This window comes from Melanaphis sacchari, unplaced genomic scaffold, assembly GCF_002803265.2.
Source record: "Melanaphis sacchari strain LSU unplaced genomic scaffold, SCAv2.0 Contig11_pilon_pilon, whole genome shotgun sequence".
Taxonomy (NCBI): domain Eukaryota; kingdom Metazoa; phylum Arthropoda; class Insecta; order Hemiptera; family Aphididae; genus Melanaphis; species Melanaphis sacchari.
In genome coordinates, this window is record NW_020270469.1 from 4,006,517 (window position 1) to 4,031,693 (window position 25,177).

The 25,177-nt window shown below is 23.6% G+C and overlaps 1 protein-coding gene across 1 annotated transcript in view; it reads right to left on the reverse strand.

Moving 5' to 3' along the window:
- Positions 1-25,177, reverse strand: part of LOC112604182 (follistatin-related protein 5-like) — a 121,200-nt gene that overhangs the window by 91,793 nt on the left and 4,230 nt on the right. The window contains exon 2 of the mRNA XM_025353096.1: positions 16,799-16,882. Within this exon, the coding sequence (XP_025208881.1) occupies positions 16,799-16,882 (84 nt within the window). The remainder of the gene's footprint in view (positions 1-16,798; positions 16,883-25,177) is intronic.

Genomic DNA, 25,177 nt, shown 5'->3' on the forward strand with positions numbered 1-25,177 from the left:
AGCGTATAATCCGATGCCATTTTGCGGGAAATACACCGCGGGCGCGTGTACGTTTAATAAACACGGCAAACTTATTTTCTCCTCTGCAATTTCTTATCAAAACTACTGGCAGGCATTTTGACAAAAGTCTGATGGCCCTTTAAGTTGATTTATCGGTCAGCAGCAGTATATATAATATAAAAAATGAATAAGCATAGGAAGTAGGTACCTCTTCATATATGCGTCGACGCCACCGTCACCACTAGACACACAGAAGTTTTGAAATATTTATAGTAATGTATGCATTTTTATACACTGTATTCAACTATAGACTATAAAAAGTGTTTAAAGTGTATAAGTATTAAAATACCAGGAATCTTGATCTTGATTAAAATACTAAAAATATTATATTTATTAAAAAAAAAGTTTAATTTATCATTAAACTAATTTATTTTGTATATTATAAATATATCTAAGGTAACTTATTACAGAGATATTTTGCATTATTATTAATATTATTAAATATTTTACCTTCAACCCATTATATTATTTTTTTTCTTCTTCTCTGTATTGTTTCGTAATAAAACTAATTTGGTGATATAAACTATTATATGATTTAACCCAGCAGTAGACCACTACCACAAGCAATGCTCAAAGGTAATAAATATTTCATTTGTAAAATCAATTGTGGTAATGTATTGTTGTTGATAATGAATATATTTTTTTTTCGAAAGCATTAAATTATTATTGAACGAAAAACAATTTTTATAATTCAACTTACGGTTTTCAATAAATATAGATATACTGTGTATAAATACCAAAGCTTAAAATATTATAATATACATAATATAAAGAAAAAACGATTAATTTATCACCTAATTTAATGTAGCAATATAATTACAAAATAATAATAGGTATAATTGTACACGCAATTTGTATTATTATGCCACCATTGTAAATTTATACATTCATTCTTGACTTTAATACGTATTATATTATAATCTTTATAATGGCTTTGATTATATTGTTCCCTCTTTATATTATGTAGACACATTATCAAATGATTAACACCTTTCTTAAGAAAAATGAAATCTTACATTGTATATTAGTATGATTATTCAATAAATGATCATTGACAGTGTGTTTCAAAAGTCACGATGACTATTACACATAAATGTATTATCTAATTCAAATTGAATATACCACGAGATTTTACATTGTTAATTAGTAATTACGATACATGTTCTGTATAAGCATACATAACAATTTTTAAAACTTATTATCAGAGTAAATTTGTAAATTTTTCCTACTTTCTACAACAACGACTTAATATTTTTATGAAAAATATAAAAATATAGTAGTATTGATCAATGATAAATTGGCTAGTTAAGTACTTAAATGTACTCAAATAAATTTTTTGTTATATTAAAAAAAAATTGATAAGACAACGAATAATATTATACGAAGTCGAATATCATCTGGTCATTATCATCAGTTGTAAAAATGTATATAATGTACTCTATTTGAATATATTATAACATTGTTATTATTATCATTTGTACCATTTATTTTCACAACCATGCATATACACCGTCACCGTCGACATTGTTTGACCTATACAATACACACTCGCCATGTTTTAGCAAATTCACACTATAAAACCAAAACGGCATGTAGGAAATATAATATTACATCGCTGCAGCATCAACCCGACACTCATTTGCTGGTAAGGTCGATCCGGAGAGTGGATGCAGTGTGCAGGTCTGTGACTGCGGCCATACCTAAGTACATATATTATTTCGGTATACACGCCTGTCAGCCTTTGAAAGAAAAAAAGCTCTATTGTATCACGTTGTGTCAAAACAACACTTTATGACGCTAATAAACACGCAGGTTCGCGTTGTTCTTGATGTCACCGAATCGAACAAAAATGTCCCTCTAATAATTATTATTATCCGAGAACCGTATATTTTATAGCAAAAGTCGCAGGGAGAGGTGAATAATATAATAGCGTTATATTATATTGTTATTATTATGCGATGAGCGAACGGATAAAAGCTCAGAACCACCACGGCAGCACTATACTTTGTATATACAGCGTGTATATATACACGTTTTAATCAAAAACATATTTCATGTGGTTTTAAAAGTGTTGTCAGCCAACGACCTCCCCCCTCACCATCTACCGCGGTCCTTACGCGCTACCCGTATCACGTGCGCCACACAGTCACTCGCCACCCCGCGAGTCCACCGTGGTCTATCGCCCAGGCCAAAAGTTGTCAGCTCTCAATGAGATTGATTAATCGTCGACTGCAGCCTACCCCACTATTATACGTATATATAATAATATTATATTCATCCACTTCGCCCTGTAGTCGGAGGAGGAGGGGGGAGTATAGTCTGACCCTTTTTTTTTGCCTCGTCCCCCTTCCGCCGCACTGGTACCATACTCCACGAAACGCGCCAATGTTCTTTATACGCAAATCATCGTGTGACTATCATCCGAATCAGCCGCCGATTTTGTCATCCAAAAAATTTAAACGTTGGCTGTTTGATGGTTTTTTCTATCAACGGGTTCATGTCATACAGGGTGGTTGAGTTGTTGGGTACGACACCACGACGTCGGATAATATTGATATAACTTTAGGGTTGAAATTATTATTGCACTTAAAAACTATAGACCACAAGTAGCTATAGTTTTTAAACATATTTTAATTAAATATTGTGTTTGATGTTTAATCCTCCAGTGTTACAATATAATAATGTTTTCAGCATACCGAGATTGCTTCACTTGAATCGAGTATCAAATATTACCGCTTTAAACATGATTTTGGGGGATGTTGTATTATACTCCAGTTGAGTAACAGACAAAAATGATTAATCTCGTTTACTATTAAAATTTATACAACAATGATGAGGATAATATAAAAATATTGATCTAATTAAATTATTAAACAATAACCTATTATTATTTATTATAAAAGTTTACCATTATCCTACATTTAATTATAAGCAATTTAAATACTTCTATGTAAAATTAGTAAAATGTCTAAATTTTAATAGACATTTATATATTAATATAGTAAAAATTTAACCAACATAATATATTTTTTATGTGAATAATAATATTCATGACTGGCTTAGCTGAACGAGATATCACAAAATTACATGCAAAGTTATAACATCTAGAGAACATCTGCAGTCGCACAATAATTATTATGTAATTTACACAACTAAATTTTAACAACGTGCATTAAAACTTCGTTAATTACAATGAAATTGAAGAATTAATTAGTTCTACCTAATGTAGTACAAGATATATTAGTAGTACGTACTCGTATACTCAATACCTGAGTATCTAGCATTATATATTTCTTATAACTCTACTTATCAACACATACATTTAGATGTAGTACCAACTCTTATAATCTTAAAATATTTCAGAACTAACTGGCATTTAAATTCGCTTACTTAATTGACACAAGGACTAGCAGTTTTATTAATTATATTTTATAAGTACTAATTAAATATATAAAATACGCATGCACTTAAGATGTTATACAATACAATTAGAAATATGTTTGAACCGTTATTAATATTTAATAAAAAATCAAATAAGGTACTTAATTACATTAATAATACATTTTAACAAGTTAGATATAAGCTATAATTTAAAATAACAATCCTAACTATATTTATATTCAAATACAATTATTCATATATAACTGGGGAGGGGGCAACTGGCTGCCCGCAAACCTTTTTTTATCTGACTAGTACTAAATTTTCAAATTACATCATACAATTTTTAAGTTAAAAAACCACATTATAAACAAAATAATGATAATTAAAATGCATATTTTGAATGACTTTTTTTTTTTGCTTTCTATGTTTTAGCCGGCTAGATTTTAATTTTCTAAAAATTAGCCACCCTCTAGTAATTTTGAGTTACCTATCCTTGGTATATGCACATTATTAAATATTTGAAAAATTATTTTTCTTTTAAATATACATCACAAAATTACTTTAAAAACAAAAACAAATTTTTACAAAGAAAATAAACTACTTTATAAAAAAAAAACATATGATTCAAGTAATAAGTCCCATAAGACGAAAAGTTTCTACTTTTTATGAATTCATGAATATATCTATTAAGATGTCAGTTGAGGGACTAACCTCTCTGCCATTATACGCGACACGCATATGATATGTTTCGGCTTCTAATACCAAAAACTACGGTTTCGATAATTGATTTTGCTATGATAGTTGAACTTAAGTTTCGATATAAAATATAATTTTTCTTTTTAATACTAAAATTTTTTCTTTACATTTCATTAAATGTAATTTATTTCAAGTAAATATCCTTTTTGTTTTTGCCAACTATTTAATTTAACATGAAACTCAAATATTGACATAAAATTTTTATAGACAAACTAGAAAATTACACAGATTTTTAAAGTATTTTTCTCAAAAATAATTGACTAGTTTTTTCAGCTATAAGTATTACACAAAAACATCCATAAATTTGTATTTCTACAAATATAGTTAATGATTTTTTTTTATTACAACAACAATTTACTGATAATCGTATTTTATAGCATACGGTTAATTATACAACAATATAAAAAAAATTATACAATTTAACTATAAATAATATTCATGTATAATAAACTTGCAGGTATACGATTAATGAATTAAAAATTATGGTTGTATATTTAACTTATATTTCATTTTCACATTAAATTATAGAATTTATTTAATATTTCTATTGATTCGATTGTATTTTATTTAAAATTATAGAAAACAAATTAAATAATCATAAGTCTAAAAGTACCTAAATATTCATTACAAAATTTGTATTCATAATTTATGATAAAAAATCTAAAATGAAAATCGTAGCTTAATCTCTGTTATTTTATAAATAACTTTGTATTTATTTTCATCGTCAACTTTCAAACATATAATAATTATTGTTTTAAGCTTTAAATCTTGGCATGCTTTGTCTTTTGGTGTATTTGAACCTCAGCAAGTAAAGTTGTGAGAGGCTTAATAATTACCGAACTTTCTTGAGCATATTGTCGTATAAATAAACAAGAAGGAAGAAGGTTATATTCTTGTCCCTTCAAAGTTTATTCCAAAGCTTAAAAAGTTAACTAGATTGGTTTTTCATTGAACATCAATAAGTTTAGATACATACAAGTTTGAAAATAATAAATATATTTTTTTTTTTACAAAAAATATATTATATGGAGATTTAACATTTTAATTCATATCTATCTAAAAGTCTTTTCAAATTTACTACAAAGTTGAGTTAGCCTGTGAATATAATAATATAATATATTTGATTAAAATTCATATTAATACACAATATCAAAAAAAATTAGACAGGATGCTGAAATGCTACCATTATTGTATTTAAATTTGAGAAAATTTCGCTTAAAAGGTAAAACACCACTTGCTTTAAATATTCATTTTTATTCTTGATGAATACTTCTATAATATTAAAAGAAAAATAATTTCAATGTGTTCATTTTATCTAAACTTATCAATACGCTTCATCTCAATAGATCTACTAATGATTAACAAATAAAATATGACGTAATCTTAAAAGTGAATACCTAATATATGGCAAATCTATCGTTTAAACCATCACGAGACAAATATAACCAATTAAAACAACCAAAGTGGATTACGTGTACAAAACAACATAACTGTCATAACTTTTAATGTTTCCTACTTAACAGACATACAACACGCTACTGACCCACATAATTCAAATACAGTAATATTAATTAGCTTTCGATGTCGATTTTTTAATCTTTTCACTACACTGGCCAAAATACTATAATTTGATTTTATTCAATAATTGACAACAAAACACATTTGATTTAAACAACGTCTAGTTAGCTATCATATTATAATACTATCGTAATCTCTAGTTGTTACATAAAAGTAATCATTTTTAAAAATGACGAATTCGGATGGAGAATTTATTTCAATAGATAAAACTATTGGTAAAGAAAGTTCTAAAAATATACGAACTAATTCAATTTTTTTACAAGACAACATTAACCGATTTAACAAACAATTATTCCAGGACAACAAACAACAATTTTCTAAGTATACTTCATTTAGTACTACCATTTACTTATAGTTTATACTGCCTACTTTAAATTATACATTAGCTAAAAGTCCAATGTTATTCAATGATAAGAAATAAAATATAAATGGGTAAATAAATGTTATATCAAATTAACAATACATAAAAATGAGATAATTTATACAGTTATTATTCATACATTTTTAAGAATATCTATTAGTAACCTATAGTGTGTTATTTAATTGAATAATCTGTTTTGATCATATCATATCATCTAAATACTTACGTCTATAAATTACGTAGAAATTTAGGAATATTAATTAAGCTCAAGCAATTATTACTTAAACAAAAGCAAAATCAAAGTATAATATTCATAATAAGAATGTTCAAACTAAATTTTAAAACAAATATTAATACAGTATAAACATTACTTACGATACTATTCTACTCTCTAATAGATATAACATAAAACGCCGATGGTTGAGTATTAAAGATGATAGCGATGTAATATTACAAAAAGAAAACAATATAAATGAATTTGCTTATTGGGAATATCCAGCCCGTGAAATATACAGAGCAGTTTCTGAGCCACATCTACAAACAGTGCACATAACGGAAACAACAATTTTACAAAAAAGTAACAGTTTTCATGATTTATACAATTTTAAACGTCCGTTTAAACCTTGTGTCAAACCATTTATGGGCAAAATTATTACTTGGCTGTATGTAACTAGAGCACAATGCCATAACATTAATTTTTTCAAAAACGTACAGAGATTTAATAAATACGTTTGGTATGTCACTACATAAGAACTTTAAACCATTATTAAATTATAGTAATATAAAATCATCCTGTACACTAAATAGATGATATCATTGAATGGGAAACTACAAACGAAAAAACGATTATGTCTAGACTATTAGCTGATGTGGCAAAATATTGTAAAAAATATGAATTTAATGACAAAAAAAATGTCTACTTTATTGGGAGTTTATTGTTATACGCATTTTTATAACAAATCGTTGGATATTCTATCTTACGAGGAGATTTATGATTTTTTCAAAGAACTCATAATTCGTCATTCAGTTTTGGTTAGATACTCTGATATTATTAAATGCCACGTTAATCTTAGAACTTTTGTTTTTTTTTTTTTTTCTAATAACTACTATAAATCACCTTGAATTAAAAATCCTCACGTATTTAATACTATTCTTTTAGGTTCCTCCGGATCACATTAATTTGTTTTTGACAGAAGAAACAAAAAATATACTTACGCATTTTTCGAATAAGTATTTAACTTGGTTACCTCTAATTCGGCATCTTTGCGTACCAAGAAAAGTTCAATCCAAAATAATTAAATAATATTTTGCATACTATTTGAAGATTGAAAAACATGTGTGATCGTTTAAAATATGTTAATACAATTTGTATGCATAAAAAAATAATTATCATATATTTTTCGTACCTAATATCAGTTAAATAGTTTATAATGTTCATTCGGAATAAATTAAGTTATATAATTTTCAATTATTCAAAAAAAATAAAAAATAAAAACAGATACAAATATTATAACTACCTAATCAAATTCATGTTATAACATGTTTGTATAACATCAAAATTTTATAAAAACTTTATCCAGGTATTTAGGTCAATAAATCCCAATCATTAATACTTTTGTAATAAAATAAATGTGAAAATGTGTAAATGTATACAAAACGTTTCTGTTTTTATAAGTTAATATAAATGATAACATATTTTAAATAAAAAATCATTTATTGTAATAAAAAAAATAACTCTCTTTAAAAAAAATAATTATAATCATAATACTCTGTAGGTATCTCAATTTTGTACGTTAATATATAGGTAAGAATATCCATAAAGTATTATATCAAATACAGAAAATGAAACCAATTTTCATCAATACCAAATAATTGTTACTGTAAATTGTAACTTATCCAGAAATCATACTGTGTAGATAAAATTCAAAAAAAATATTATAAATTGATCCACATAAAAGGAAATCAATCCGAGAAAAATTGTATAAATCATAATAACATTATAAATAGGTAAAAGAATAACATACATTTTTATAGCTATTATAGTACAAAAATTATATATTATACATTCCTAAAATTTTAATTATTTTTTGTGTTTTTATTATTGACTTTATTTTTAATCAGTTATATAACTTATTTTATATTAATATATTATTATTGTTTTACAGTATTTTAATATAATAATATATTAAAAAAAAAACTATATCTTAGTAATCTATAGATAGCCATATATATCAAATATTATTGTTATGTTGTTAATTTTTCTTTAATATTAAATTATATAATCTGTGATATACCATACACCATATACATACTTATTTAATACATGCGAAAATGAGTTTAATAATTTTAAAGGTTCAATGATAAAAATAAAACAGTTAACTCACTTTGCTGTATAGTAAGTTTAGAATATTGTGATAAATTTAAATTGAATGATTTATCACAGAGTACATGAAAATAAACTTTTTGAGCAAAGTAGAAGGGTAAATCAGTATTATATTTCTAATGGAGTAAATTTTTTGTACAAATAATTACCAATATTTTCTTTCTTTAGTAGATTGAGCTATTTTTTTTCTCCAAAAACAACACTTAATACTTATTACTCTATACTAACGTGCCATAGAATGGTGTAGATATGAATGTGTTTATGATAAAAAATATTTATGTTAGAATAAATATTTTAAAAATATATTTTTTTATAGTATAGATAATAATAATAAATGTAAGTTATAGCAAGAAGTTTCAACTTTATACAATCAATATTTATTAAATTACAATAAAATAACTAAAACCGTTAAAAGAAAAATCGTTATTTTTTTGTTTATATTTCGTCACGATTGAACTTCAAAGACCTATAAAAAAAAATTGTATCGGTGTATTATCAGTATATTAAATAACTATAAAAATATTACATGAAAAACCTTTTAGATTTTCAAACTTTCGACTAAAAAAACAAAAATGTTGACAACATAAATCAAAAATTAAATTTTAAAAAAAATAATACTTAAACATAGCAAAAATGTTTTAATAAACTGCATCATGTTTAAAAAAAAATCACCTTATAGATAATTTTAAAAATTTCAAATCTGTGCAGTAAATTATTTTCCAATCATAATGAAATAAATTTCATCAAAATTTTAAATGGATAAAGAATTCTTGTTATCCCACGGTTTATTTTAATTCTTTTAACTAAAAATTATTTATTTTTAAAATAGTAAATTATTTGTTGTATATATAGTTATATAACCTAAACATGTTTTATTACTGTAAAAAAAATAAATAGCTTGTTTAAATTGAATACGTTTTTAAAAAAATGTATGGGTTCTGAAAATAATCATAATTGGATTAACTACATAAACACCTTTTTTTAAATAATTATTTAATTTATTAATACCAGCAAAAAACATATAAAAGAGTGTTAAATATTTTAAGATTAACTTTAGTGGTACATTTATTAGTATAGTATAGTATAGAAGTAAATTATTCATTAAAATTGTAAGGTAATATTGTTAAACTTATTTTTAATAAAAACTGAAAATAAAATAATAGTAGGTATTGACTATTTACTAACTAGTTTTACTAATTAGTTTTATTAACAACTAATAAATATACCAATACTTGCAGAATAAATAAATTGTATTTAATAAAAAAATCAAAAAATTCAAGTTGACGGTTTACAAAAAGTAATAAACTATAGATTGTTTACAAGGTCTTTAGAGAAATATTTCTCGTCAATAAACTGGCGTAAGTAATTTATAGTAAAAAATATCATTTTAGTAAATTATAACTGTATTGTAAAGCTAAAATCAAAATGTTATTTTCAGTGTGTGTATATATATAAACATACAAGTATTTTAAAAGTTAAATTATTAATACCTATTAATCATTCGATCACTATTGTCTATTTAGCTTTATAAGTTTACACAGGATATAAATATGGTGTATAAATAATAATAAGCTAAGTTATAACACAAATAAAAATATGTATATTTTAGAACTAAATTAAATTGTGTTAAGACTAATTATTATTAATTATATTGTGTACTATATTACAATAATAATATGTATTTTTATCTGAAACCAAAAAATAAACTTAATTTAAGAAAAAATCGGTTTAATAAATTTAAATAAACGTATTGAATTTTTTTTTAAAATCTTTTGTAAAAAATATATTGATAATAATTATTCAATTAAGTGATGAAGTATACATTTTAAATAATATGAAAACAATATTACTATAATTGTCAGTTAGATATTTTTGAGTATTAAAAGAAGTGATGACTAAAGTGGTTTACGAATATTGATTTAATAAAAAATTGTCTAATAATATACATATTTTTATTAATTTATACAAAAAATATTTTTTGATCTTGAAATTCATTATATATGATAATAATTAGAGAAATTCCAAAAAAAAATTATTTAACTAATAAATTATAGTAAGCCCGATTAAACAAAACAAGAATATTTTCAATCTTCTTGAAAACAATGTAAATAAGTACAGTAAATTAATAAAATAGTATATAAATACATAATGTATTGAAAAACATATTTTATTTTAAGTTTATATTTTACACAAAACCAGTATTACTTTATATGATTAAAAATCAAAAGTACACGGCATCATTAAAAATGGTAATGTAATAATATACGTATACAATGGTACTATGTGATCTATTTAACACAAAAAATTCGTGTTTTAAAATAATTTATCAAATACCTACCAATAGGACCTATTCACAATTGTGATATTAAACTAAAACAATGAAAGTATTTCTTCAGTACAACATTTTTACTTTGAAATACTATAGTTAAAACAACTTGAAAGAATAATAAGAAAAGAAAGTATTTGCTTAAGTTGATTATTAAAGATTTGAATTCATAAGTTTGACTTAAAAGTCTATATATTTAAACATCTTACAAATATTTTTAGAAAAAGTTTCATATTTCCTAATCTATGTTTATAATACTGTATGCGTATAGATAAATTAATTAAAAACTGTTTAAACAAAATTAACATCCACTTATGAATTAATTTAAGTCTTTAAGATTAAAACTAACAAATACTAACAAATAACAATTACAGAAGCAAAAATACATTATTTAAATCGTAAATTTAAATTATAAACCTGATCGACCTGGATTTATAATGCTTGGATTTGATGTATTTTATACCCTCTAGTGTATTTAGTGGTGTACTATAGATTTACCCTAGAGATTTAATGAACGAAATATTTGTAATAACAATTATATCAAGAATCGTACTAAAAATATAATATGTAAACGATTATTTGCTAATTATACATAATTTACATATTTAATAATACACATATATATATATATATATATCAGCATATTATAACATTTACTGAAGTGTTTATATGAAAAGTTATGAACAAAATGATAAATCACGCATGTAAATAATATGTAATATGATATGACAATAATTATTATATTATTCCATACTTTAAAAAAAAAAAAACAACAATTATACATTTATTGTTAAAAAAAAATTGAGATATATTATAAAAGTATTATATTTTTCCTGAAAAATAGATAGTACGCTAAAATTATTCATTAAGTCATGAATTCTATTATGACTTCTTTAAAAAATAATCGTAGAAGTGTGAAATTTTTTTAATATTTTTATGTATTTATTATACCAATTATAAAACGTAGATATTAAATTATAAATAATATTTTTTAGATAATTGGTGTGAAAAATTTTAAAATTGATTCATTTAAGAATTTTTAATCCAAAAATACTTGGATGACTTATTATCCCAAATCCTGCCAACACTAAATTTTATGTTTTATCCTCCACGTACTAATATTAATATTTGTATGAATACTTCATTATCAAAAATGATTCGTAACTAAAACTGTCTTTGATATTTTTATTATACACAGCTACACTTTCTATTATATTTTCCATAATTTATTACTATTAATCACTTATAATATAAATATGTTTTTTCTTTCAATTTTAGTGAGTACATATATGCATACAATACTTTTTACCTGTATATTATAATTATATGTAATACTTTGCTTGTACTACAGTAAAAATAAAACGTCAAATAGTATTACTTTAATCAAGAATAAAAATAAAAATATGGTAGAATACGTTAGTATCAGTTCAATATAAGAAGTTGAAGTTTTTTTTTAAAAAAAAAGAAAATGTGTGGTAAAATATTTCTGTATAAAAAAAAGACAGATAATATGAGGCACTTTTTAAAAATGGACTCATTGAAATTGTACCAATAATAAGTTAAATGACGGCTTTTAATAACCGTGTGTGATAAAATTAAATGTTCTATTGACCATCAATTAATTACTTTATTGTATTAACTCTAAAAATGCTTAAATTAAAAATCTTATATTATTAGGTACTTATTTACAATAAATACATATTATAATATTAAATAATATTTAAAAAATAGGTATATATGCAATATATAAATACAAATATTTATAATTATCACTTAAAATTTATAAAAACAAAACCTTTTTTTCGTACATACAAAAATCTAATTATAATTAACATAGTATCTCATGACTCGTGAAGTCATGAGTAATATTTATCTATAATACATGTGCATTATAGTAGTATAAACCTTATATAGGTATGTTTAGTACGCTATACGTAGTTTATTTTTTCTCCTGTCAGAAAGTTACGTCAACCCCCGTAAACGATAGGTTTTAAGGATTTGATAGTCTATTATACATCCAGGGATTTTGTGATGGCATCAAGTGTCGTAGCAAGGAATAATGGGAAAACGATTGGATTTCACTTTAATACGTTGGAAATCATTGATAATTGAAGTCCAGGATCCAGACAAAGATAGATTGTTCAAGATGTTTTGAGAAAATCCCCATGATGCACGTGTGTCGAGAATGGCCGATGACCAAATAAATGTCCATTGATATATAACGGGGAAATAAACTAACTTGTATGTACCTAGTCTTTCCACCAAACAGACTTTATTCAATTTATTTTTTCTTATCTCTTAAAATTTAAAGAAATAAATAAAAATAGATATTTAAAATATTATTTTCCAACTAAATAATAAAAAATTCCAATAAGCATTAATACGTAAAAAAATGTACTTCAATGAATATAAAAAAATAATTACAGTATTTTAGATTTTAAGTTAAACAAGAAAAGTTATAAGCTAAACCTACTAACCAATGTTGTTTAATATACAATATTACAATAATAAAATTAAACTATCCATAATTCCCATGAAATGAGAGAAAATTTACAACTGCCAAACTTTATGTTTTTCATGGATAAGTTTTAACTATTTGTTTTTACAAATTATGCAATTAAAATAAACTCATAATGTCGTATATCATTAATAAAAAAAAATAAAATATATATATATATACATAAAAGGAATATTAGAATATTATAACTATAAGCGGGATTTAATATTGTGATTAATTCAGTGGATTTGGCCTCAATGTAAGATGAGAGGAAGAATTTAAACCCTTTGCAAAGGGTCCGATTATAATCAATCATATTTCATAAAATCCAATGCCAAGGGGATGTGGTGTACTAGAAGCGTTATCAACATTGGCCAAGATGGACTGGTGAACAAATATTTACAAGCTTTTTCTACCCTTTATCAGAATATATTTACTTTAAACTCCTAACCATCATTTAAAGTTTTATTTTCATTATCTTTTAAGGTGTGACTAGTTTTAATTAAAGAAAAATTAACCGTTTGAAATATTTTCATAGTAATAATTAATTATTTTTTTCCTATACTTAAACAATTAACGATAATATTGTTTTAATAAAAGAAAAATATTACCTTATTTCTTTATTGTTTACTAACTGCACAACAATGCAATCTAGTAATACCATTGAGTATAAATTATACTTAAAGTATTAGTAATACTATTAAAATAAGTAATGAAAATATCAAAATAATTAGGAAACCAATGTATAGCAGTTAGCATAGAAAAAAAGAGTACTTAAGAAAACTAAAAGTGGTTATTTCTTGTGTTTATTGTAACATAGGAGTATTTAAATCTATTCTATTTCAAACGTACCAATGGATCAAGTGAAATGATAAATAATCTAAAAGCAGATTTGAATTATTTGTCAACTCTACTTTTTGACTTTCCTGCCTGTTGTACTTTATCCCTATAAAACTTAAAAGGTTTATTTACTCGTAACTAGGTATTTTATGAATTTATAAATTTTCGGATAAAATATAAAAATGTGGAAAAATCAGTTTTAAGTAAAATTAACAAATAATTTAAATTTATTAATATAAAATATTTAACGTTACTTTTATAAAATTCTTTTTTTTTAAATATTTTTTTTTTATGGCATTATTATATATTGATTAATGATATTAAACATTATTATGATATCATAGACTAAATACAATTTCTTTGATTTGAAAAAACTCAGATATTTTTAAATAATAAAAATATAAATTCAAAACTATTAATATTATCATCCAAAACAATGTTTCAAGTGAAGTATAGATTTCATTACGATAGATTAACACACGCATGAATTTTCGATATATATATATATATATATTATATATAAGATTATTTCTCTTACTGATAAAAGAAAAAAAAAGAAAATGTAAAATATCCCACTCAAGCAATAGATAATGTAAAAACCAAGTAAAATAAAAGATATAGATACCGTCGATATGAAAATATATGCAAATGTTACCTTTTTATAGATTTGGATCGAAACTAATATTTCCCATGGGCTGGCATGGTGCATAAATAACAACCCTGTTGGCTATACTTATTGGATTTCGATAGTGAGTGAGTAAATAACAACAATTGTCAAAGGTTAAAGTAAATTATAACAGTATTCAACACCACAACAGCATACAAAAATAATATGAAATATTATTATAGGTAACATTGTTTTCATTATAAAATAGCACAACTAACATAAATCAATAATCAAATTTTTTTTTTTTTTTTAAATCTTCATTTTAAATTTAAGTATGAACAACAAAACAGACGTATGTTATATTTTAAACTATATAAAAAATAAACACTCGATCAATTAAAAATACTACTTTTATTATTTTCAGTCATTAAATCGTTTTATTTTATTAATATTAGTTTAATCGAGTAACCCATACCTATATTAATATAAATAATAATACCTATGTTAACAAATCTTAAGAATTTACTTAACACTTTCTTTTTAACATTTAAAAAAACTAATCCTATTTTCATACCTTGAAAATACTTCATTATAATGTTCTTGATTCTCAATATTTTTAAACAGATTTTATCGAAAATACAAAAATCTCAAGTAAAAACTATTTTATGCTTAAACCAAAATCAAATGTTTTATTGTTGGATTTTATTCAATATTATAACTTAAATAAAATATATAATATTATAGGTGTTACTTATTTACAAACAAATCTATTTTGTATTTTTTTTATTATATTCAATTCAAAAAAATTGTTAACATTTAAAAAAATAAAAATAAATAATACTGCTTGAAATATTTTTTAGAAGCGTATTAGTATATATTACAATAATATATTCCTTTACTCTACGTATGTACAGACGTATCAAACAGACATTGTATCTATAGTAAGGACATTTAATACTAATAAATTCTAATCACAGATCATATAATTACTTTTTAGTCAATAAATTCATATACCAAGCCGTTAACCATGCAATGGTATGCTCTGAACTAGAAAATAATATTTATTTTAGTTTTAAGAGAAGTTTATAAGTACCTACTTCTTTTAAAACCAATTGCACATTGTACAGTTAAATTTCCATTTTCTAGTAACATGTAAATATAATTTAAATAGATACTACAAACAAAGTTATCAATTTTACAATATTTAACAACAATTTTCACTTTCTAGGTAAACTTAGCACCATTTAGAACCGTTTTTTCAATTATATATAATGATTTATCATTAATTTTTGTCTTAAATTAATAATAAATAATATATATCTACTATATTACTATCTTACACATATTAATTTAATACAGTTAAATGAATAGACATTAACCAAAATATTTTAATAATAATAAACGATATAGGAAATAGATCAAAAAATGTATCATAAATTATCGACAGTTCATAAAAATTATTTAAATCATACAAAAATTTGACAACTATAATATAATTTCAAATGTGCATATGTATATTAAATGCAGTGTTTACGAAATAAAAATTGAATACATATTTAAATGTAATGACATTTAATGACTGCGACCTTTTAGACACCATTAGGCATCTATTGTTTTCCCTAAAACTTCTAATTACAATTCGAAAATTAGTCTTAGAATTCTACATTGCATAAAGGTTTGTTCAGATAAAAGCTATAGTTTCCACCACGTTTTCCTTTCCCGATACAGGGCAGTGGTAGACAGGAAGTGTAAAAGGAAGGGAATATTTAAAATGGCGCTCGGCCAATTTGTATTCTGGTCGTTTTACGTTTATCCTCTCCCAAAAGCCTCTAATACCGGGCCTTTTAAAAGGCATTTAGACAAAATGAGCTAAACATAGATTTACCCGAGATTAACACAGCGAGAGAATTCGTTTTATACATATTTTAATTATTACAGTTGTTTCATACCACTAGATTAAACTACGTATAAATATATTATAAGTATACTAAACAAATATTGTCATTTACCTTAGCGTTGACATCTGCAGCTATTGAGATCAACACTAATAATAAAACTGGCAAAACTATACGGATCATATTTCTTCGCCCAGTCTAAAACAAAAAAACAATAATATTAAACTATAGCACAATAATTTAGTAATAATAATAATTTAAACATATTGAATTTTATATTTCAATAAAATATAGCATAATCCCTAAACATAAGATTTCGACCTCTGAGTAATGCTACACATTTACAAACACAAAAAAAAAACTATCAAACGTGATATTATTAACAGTCACCTACACGACCTGCAATTAATTCAATAGAGCCGTAAAATATCAAGTTTATACAATAGCGTGAGGTGCATAAAATACCGCCAAAACTAATGCTACGAATGATTAAAGTAATCAAATCTAAACCCTTAAAATCATACGACAAAAATGATCTTTGTAGTTATATTGGAAGAAAAAACGGCTTCTAGATTCGTAATGGCTTATTGAGTGGTAAAATAAATATATTTGGTAGAGACCTGAGATGTGTTACTTTGAATATTACGTGTTACTTTTTTAGAAGGCCCCAAAAAATATACCTAAAGACAATCGCCATTTTACGGTCTTCAAGACACAATCACTACGCTGTGTGATGTATGGCAGAAGCAGCAAATAATGAACCTGATGTCTGAATAAATATGTATTCATATGTCCGAGGAAATTTTCAAGAATAGAGAAGCAAAAGGACAGTTGCTTTAAGGCTTTTTAAAACTTGTCTTCTTCTTTTAAACTTTATTTTTTTAGGTTATTTTTTTTTTTTTTTTTGTAACTGAACTCTTTTTGATTACGTTAATTATAATAAAATTATATACCAATGATTAATATGTTTAGATACTAATGGCTCGATAGTAATGAGTAATGACCAATAGTACGTTAAATGATAAAGTTTTAATAAATATAGGTAAATACTATTTTTTATTAATAGGTATGTGCTTAAAATTGTCTATAAAATTTTAGAAATCCACATGTGTTGTCTCCATTAAAGTTCAGCTGAAATGTGGTTAACATTTTTAGTATTCGGCTCTTGTTTTTATGTTTTTATATCACTTAACTAATTATTGTTATTTATATTTTATTTCACGGTATTTTAAGTGTTTTAAGTGTCTGATGAAACTATGTTAAATCTATTACCATCATAAAATAAATTCAAGGATATAATGTATATATATTATAAATATTAATCAATAATCTGAATGTCTTTCTGAAAGTTACGTAAAATTAAAATAGGTATATATGTATTTTTATTTAATGTTTTTTTTTTTTTAGTTTATCAATAATGATTTTTACAGAACCTTGAGTCATATATGTATACATATAATATTTATTTAGCACATTGTCTACTATTACTGGTGATGACAGTTAACGAATGTAGTGTGATTTTAAAAACTCTCCACCTATTTTAACATAAGTCTAAATAGGGAAGGCTCAGTTGTCTAAACATTTAATTTATACCCACACTCAAGTTCTAGAAAATCTAATATTTTATATTCAACTAACGATCATTTCATTATTTTAGATTATTTATAGTAAGAACTTAAGTATTTTAACATAAAATTTAATTTCGTTTTAAAATGTAAACTATAAATAAAATTGTTTAGATATAATAGTTAAGATACTCACTTTAATTAAGTTTTATTTTTTGGTATTATAAATCATGTATTTATTATCTATAAAGTTATATGCAAATGTGCTCCTATTCATATACTTATAAATTAATAATTCTCTTAAATCTATAATTGAAAAATTTAGATATACCTATTCTATATTATTAACCCAAATAATATGAAAATGACATGGCATTTATATAAAATAAAAAACATGTTAAATTTTATTTTCTAAAAAACATTAATACAATATACTTTATAATTTATTATGGAACTGGAAATGAATATTAGAATATAACTATATACTATACAAAAATGTTTATGTATACAACATATTGTAATGGGCAAACATACATTATAAAAATATATTTATGTTCTATTTTAATTATCTACTTAGAAAAATTTAAAATAATGGTTTTTTTTTTTATAATATATAAAGAATAATAAAATGTTACAATACGCCTTGTAATTAAATTATATACACATATTACGCATGTCACTAAACAGTAAATACTCAAGAGAACTCGTGTTTACCATAAAAATTTTTAATTAGTTGTAAATAACATAATAAAATATTTTTTTTTAAATACTATTTTATAAAACTAAATAACATATATACTATAAATATATATTGTTATTGTATATTAAGTGTACTACATAAATTATATAGGTAATAATAAATAAAAATATTAATATTAAACATCAAACATTAATCTTAGAAAATAGCTTAAAAATAAAAGATATCTGCTCTTACACACCATATTCACTAATAAAACCATAGGTAATTTTTCTTTCTGTTTAAATTATCGACAGTAGTAATCGATTGTTATTGGTTATTGTCGATATAATGACTAAATCTCTTCTAATGATATAAATCGGTTAATTTAATTTCGTTGAAAAACCTAAAAAAGTCAACAACAAACGTCCGTCGGTTACCCTATCGTGCACGGAACACTATGTTGTTATACGCCCTGAAAAACTACCCGAAACTCTGACCTTTAGGGACTCTAGTCAGCGTTGGTCCTGCGTTTGACAGTCGGCAAAACGCACCGTCGGCTATACGCAATTTTGGTAGGGGTGGGGGTGCGAAAGCATAAAAACGTTCCTTGTTGTTTGGCCTCTCTTCCCTACTTACCATCAGTCACCACTATCACCTCCACTCCAACATATATATTATATTGAGCCCTCCACATTCTACACATATACCACCCGTCAAACGCTACCCCACGGACCTACCTAACTAACAACAGCATGCAATAATTTATTTATAGTTTTTCGACTGCCTCCATACTAACCATGCTGTATAGTAGTAGTATAGTATACGAGAAATAAAAATTGGTAGAAGTATTATTATTATTAGTAGTAGTAGTAGTAGTAAGCTAAATATATGTATGTAATATAAAACAAATACGACCATCTACCACAATTCGTGTGCCACTGTCGCGTAAAAAGACAAAATCAATATCGGAATGTTATATTTTGCTCAAACTTTCAACCCCACTTACCCCACCAAAACAATCCACCCGACCACCAACCTTCTAACCGACGTACACACATACATATAATATATAATAATTTATATCCAACTCCACGCACAACAAGCACGTGTCACACTATTAAATATATACTTAAGTGGCATATTGATGGACGGATAATTCTGTGATTAATTAATAAATCGGATGATAGAATAAATCATTTTCAGAGCACAAATCATACAAAAATACCATTTTTTAAACCCGCCACCGAAATATCCATGTACAACGAAAAGATCGGAGAACGCAAAAGGTATAAGACTCAAGTTATTATTAAAGTTTTTTTCATTTTTTTATACAACGCTTTGTTATTTTTTAATTAAAGTCACTAGTATTCCCTTTTCTGACATCTAAACCAGAACTGTTTAATTATTATTATATTTTGAATAGATAATTTTTCAAAATGTTTACAAAAAGTTTAACGTTTGTATTAATTGCCAGCTGTTTCTGTCGATACGTATAATATCAAATACTTACTTTGAAATACAATTTAACACAACACGAATAATTTTAATATTTTACATTATGTTATATACTATAAATTTCTAAAATAATAATTACAAAATAGGTATTTATTTGCATAATAAGAATAATTTTTAAACTATTGTTAAATGTAAAAAGTTATTATTGATTTTCTTTTTTTTTTTTTTGTTAGAATGTGATATACCTCACAAAACATTGTCTCTACAGAATTTATTTTTCGTACTAAAAATCTATACTACTTAGTGCTTACTCACCAAATACTGCCAACTATCACTTATAATTCTTATACTCTTATTCGTCAACAATTTACAAATTTAAATATTGAATTTGATTACCTACTGGAATAGTATTATAAGTCAATGAAATTTAAACTAGGAATCAAATTTTATACATTTATGCTATTTTTATTATTAAAAAAAAAAATAGAAATGATTAAAAATCCTTTAAACATATTATTATCAATTATAATAATAATCAATGAAAACTATTTTGTTTAAATTTCAATAGGTTTCATAACCTTTAAATGTTAATAGATAATATAGTATAATATTAAAGTTATTCAACATGAATTGAACAAAAATAAACTAAAACGATTTAAATTTAAATTTCATATATAATATTATGTATTGAATTTCAAAAAAATTTGCATGAAACATTTTATTGCAAACGCTTTTTTCTTTATTTGGTTTAATATGATAATTAAAAAAAAACCAAATTGTGACAAATTTAAATGCATTTTAAATGATATTTTTATAAATATAAATTATAAATGCAATATATAAAAAAGTTGAACTAAAAACTATCTTAAAGGAATTATTTCAATAAAAATAAAAAAAGAGTATGCAATATGCAATATTATTATGTCACGAATCTTAACGTTGTACAAGAAATTGTATACGATTATTTTATTTTTTACACCTTTTCAAGTGCAACCCTTATTTTTACTCTCTTAATATAGCACCTGACAGAATCGTTGGTAAAAGTCACGTTACTTTTTTGTTTTATAAAAAAATAATAACTGAGTTTCATTGTGCATGGTCACGAATCACATTACAAAATATTCTGGACAAGTTTTTTCCTATTATAAGAAGCATAATACAAAGAAATTACTTAACTTTTAAAGAATGAATATTTAAAACAGGCAAAGATTATCTGTTACTTTATATCAGTATAATTTAACGGAATAAAACAAATTTCCATCAGTCATTAAACTAAACTATTTTAAACTATTATCACGTACTTAAAAATACATTATCTACTTGAACATTTTGATAATTATTGTATAACTGTAAATATTTTACAATGGCTACTAAATAATATACTTATATACTTCCAATTTAATCAGTTATTGGGATTCCTTAATAAAATTTATAGTTATATAATATAACGTAATATATAATGTAATGATGTATAACATTGCAGTAATATTATTAAGCTATTTAAATAGTAAATTATTAATGTTTTTTATTGCATTTATTATACTAAACTTTATATTCCATATAATCATAGTAAACCACTATTATCAATGACTAAAAAATGCTACATCGATGAAATTCATATTATAGTAGATCATTTTAATCTGATACCTTTTTACTGTCTTGAGTATCTTGTTTACACAAGAGAAATGAAGCAGATATAATAACAAAAATATGACATTATAAATATTATAGTTTAGAAAGATATTAAATTTTAATATATTAAAAGTTTAAACTTTAAAATTCATATCATAGACTAAAATTAAACTCAATGCTTGGATTTGTCGAACGTTGGTAACAAAGAAACTATTTTTCAAACAAAATGTTTAACCCGTTTTTTTTTTTTAAAACATATAAAAGTTAATACAACATGTCTAGTTATATACTGTTTCTTTCCAATTCAAATACTTAATTTAGTGTTGTTAATATATTTTTCTCTTTTCTCTTTATGAATATGAATGGAAATTTTAAATCAAATATAAAATAATTATTGATTATAACGAATATAGGATCCGCTTAACAATATACAAGATCTTAAATGACTAAACATTTAAAGAAAAAAATTACACACAAAAACAATAATAGTTTATATTTTAAATAAAATTAATTTGTATGTATACATTTTATAGCTAGTGTTCGTAGTAAATCCACAAAAAAAAATAAATATTTTTTTATAAGTTTACAATCTTATTTTAAATTACAAAAGAAACACACACAAACATAAAACTCGATCTAAAATTATGATTAATAACCAAACCTATTTTAAATGTAGATTAAGAAACATAAAAAGAGTTAGTACTGTTTTTTTATTATTATTTATTCAAATAGACAATAGTATAATAATACTTAGTCCTTCAAAAAACATAATTTCGTCATAAAATTTAATAAAAATGTTTACACCTTTACTGTATATTAACATTACTATACTAAGGTCTGAAACATACTAATCAGTAATAATCGCAATCTTCTACATTATTATTAATCATACGAAAGATAAAAAAAAATATAAAGTATATATTATATATTATATAATATTCTAATTTCTATGTAAATAAACCTGTGTGTTTTTCATATTTTTAATACTACATACTCATTCATTTTTAGTATACCTACTTATATAAAATGAAGTTCAAGTGCTGACATTGCGATTAGACTGTATATTTGAATGATTTTTTATGCAATACAATAAAAGCTATAAAACCAGATTGCATTATAGACAAATTTGTTCTTCCAATATGTTTTTACGATGCCATATGCATTTATGTTTTATACAACATGATTTCGTATATTCCCCTACATGCATTCCTTATTTCATACGTATATTATTAAACGTAATATATATAAACGTAAACTACTGCAATAATATAATCCATCCATCAAAAATGGGTAATCATGTTTTTCAGTGAAATTCAGATCTGTTGTTCGAGTGATAAATTTTACAAGTGTAGGAGATATGTCCGTAATGTGCTTATTTCCCCTACCATTATAATCCACGAACAAGTAGTAATTTTTCCATCTTTCAATATTCCATTCCAACACGCGTATAGGATTGATGTCATTATAAAAGACGTTTTAAAAACCATCACATACCGATCACATTTCATTCTATCATCGATCTTTATTTATTTATTGTCTACTTCTAACCACTATCTCAGCAAAACATTCTATAGCCTGAAGTCCTAGTGATAGAGTACTAAATATAATACAGAATATTCAATTTATTTTAAAACAAAATTCAAAAATCTATACGTAAATAAGATTACATATAGATTTCAATATTTTATATTGAGTAGAATGATAAATATAGTATTTGTTCAGTAAGAATAATCTATATTTTACAAAAAAAAAAAACCAAAACTAAGGTATATCTAATTAAATAATGATAAAAAGGTACCTATAATTATTTTAAATATAAAACAATAAATTGTAAATATACCTTAATTAATAAGTTAAAATTAATCATGATTATTTAATAATTTATTTATAACATTAAGCAATACAAATAATTAATGGCAAAACAAACAAAAATCCAAATTTTTTTTAGTTTACTGATTAAATAATAAATTAAAATAATATTATTCATGAATTTATTATATTGATTTTTTTTTACTTTTATTTGTTATTTTCAATAAAAAATTATATATATATATATATAGTCTAAAAATGGAATATAATGAGAAAACCCACTCAACTAGAAGAAATAAAAATAAATAGCAAATGTATATATTTTATAAAAATGCATCTAATTTAAAAAAAAAATAATTTCATACCTATATCATTTACTTTATATATATAAACCTAACCTAGGTATATTAGGTATTTAAAATTTTACTACCTCTGCTCAACAGTCTATTTTTAAAAATGTATGAAGTTTTGCGAATAAATCGATACAAAATAAATAATATTAACATCTTATTAAAATATAAAAGATAGTCGAGAAATTATGTGTTAGACACTTATTTTGGTTCACTAACTTATTTTTGGAAATACAGAATTTTTGTGTATTATTAACTATTATTGTTAATTTAAAAGCAAAATTCATGCAAAAATAATTCGGATCAGAGCTCAGTTAAAATTACAACCGCTTGAATAGTTTAATTTTTTTAATTTTTTTCGAAACTTCTGAAATGTTTATTTGTACTTCAAAAAACTTATGATAAAAAACGAAAATGTAAAATTAAAATACCAACGAGATACTACAAAACATTTCAAATTGAAAAAAAAAAATAGTATGACTTTTTTTAAACATAACTTCTGTTAATTCAAAAAAAAAAAGAAATACCTAATAGAACTTTTTGATTAAAAGATGATAGAATTTTATTTTGTAAATAAATAAAAATACAAAATAAAATATTAGATAAATTAAAAATTAAATTTTAACACTACAAATTTATTTTTAAACAAGCAATTATAATTTAAAATGCATTCATTACTTTGCTCTAAAACTAAAGACAGCCTATTAAATATAATTAAATTTAATATATTCCTCACTTTACTCAGAAACTAATAAAAAGTAATTAAACCTAATAATATTGAGGTTAACCTATCTGTTATCTATGTCCAGAACACTTGAAATGACAAACTTAACATTATAAAATGTTTCATTATATCAAGTTTTAACTACCAATAAATTAGTTTTGACCATAATATGAATTTGAACTTAAAAATAATGAAATTTAATAAATACTTGCTACAATAAATTCAATGTTTCTAAAGTGTCAGAACATAATTTCTTTCTTCACTAGGTTGATAGGATAA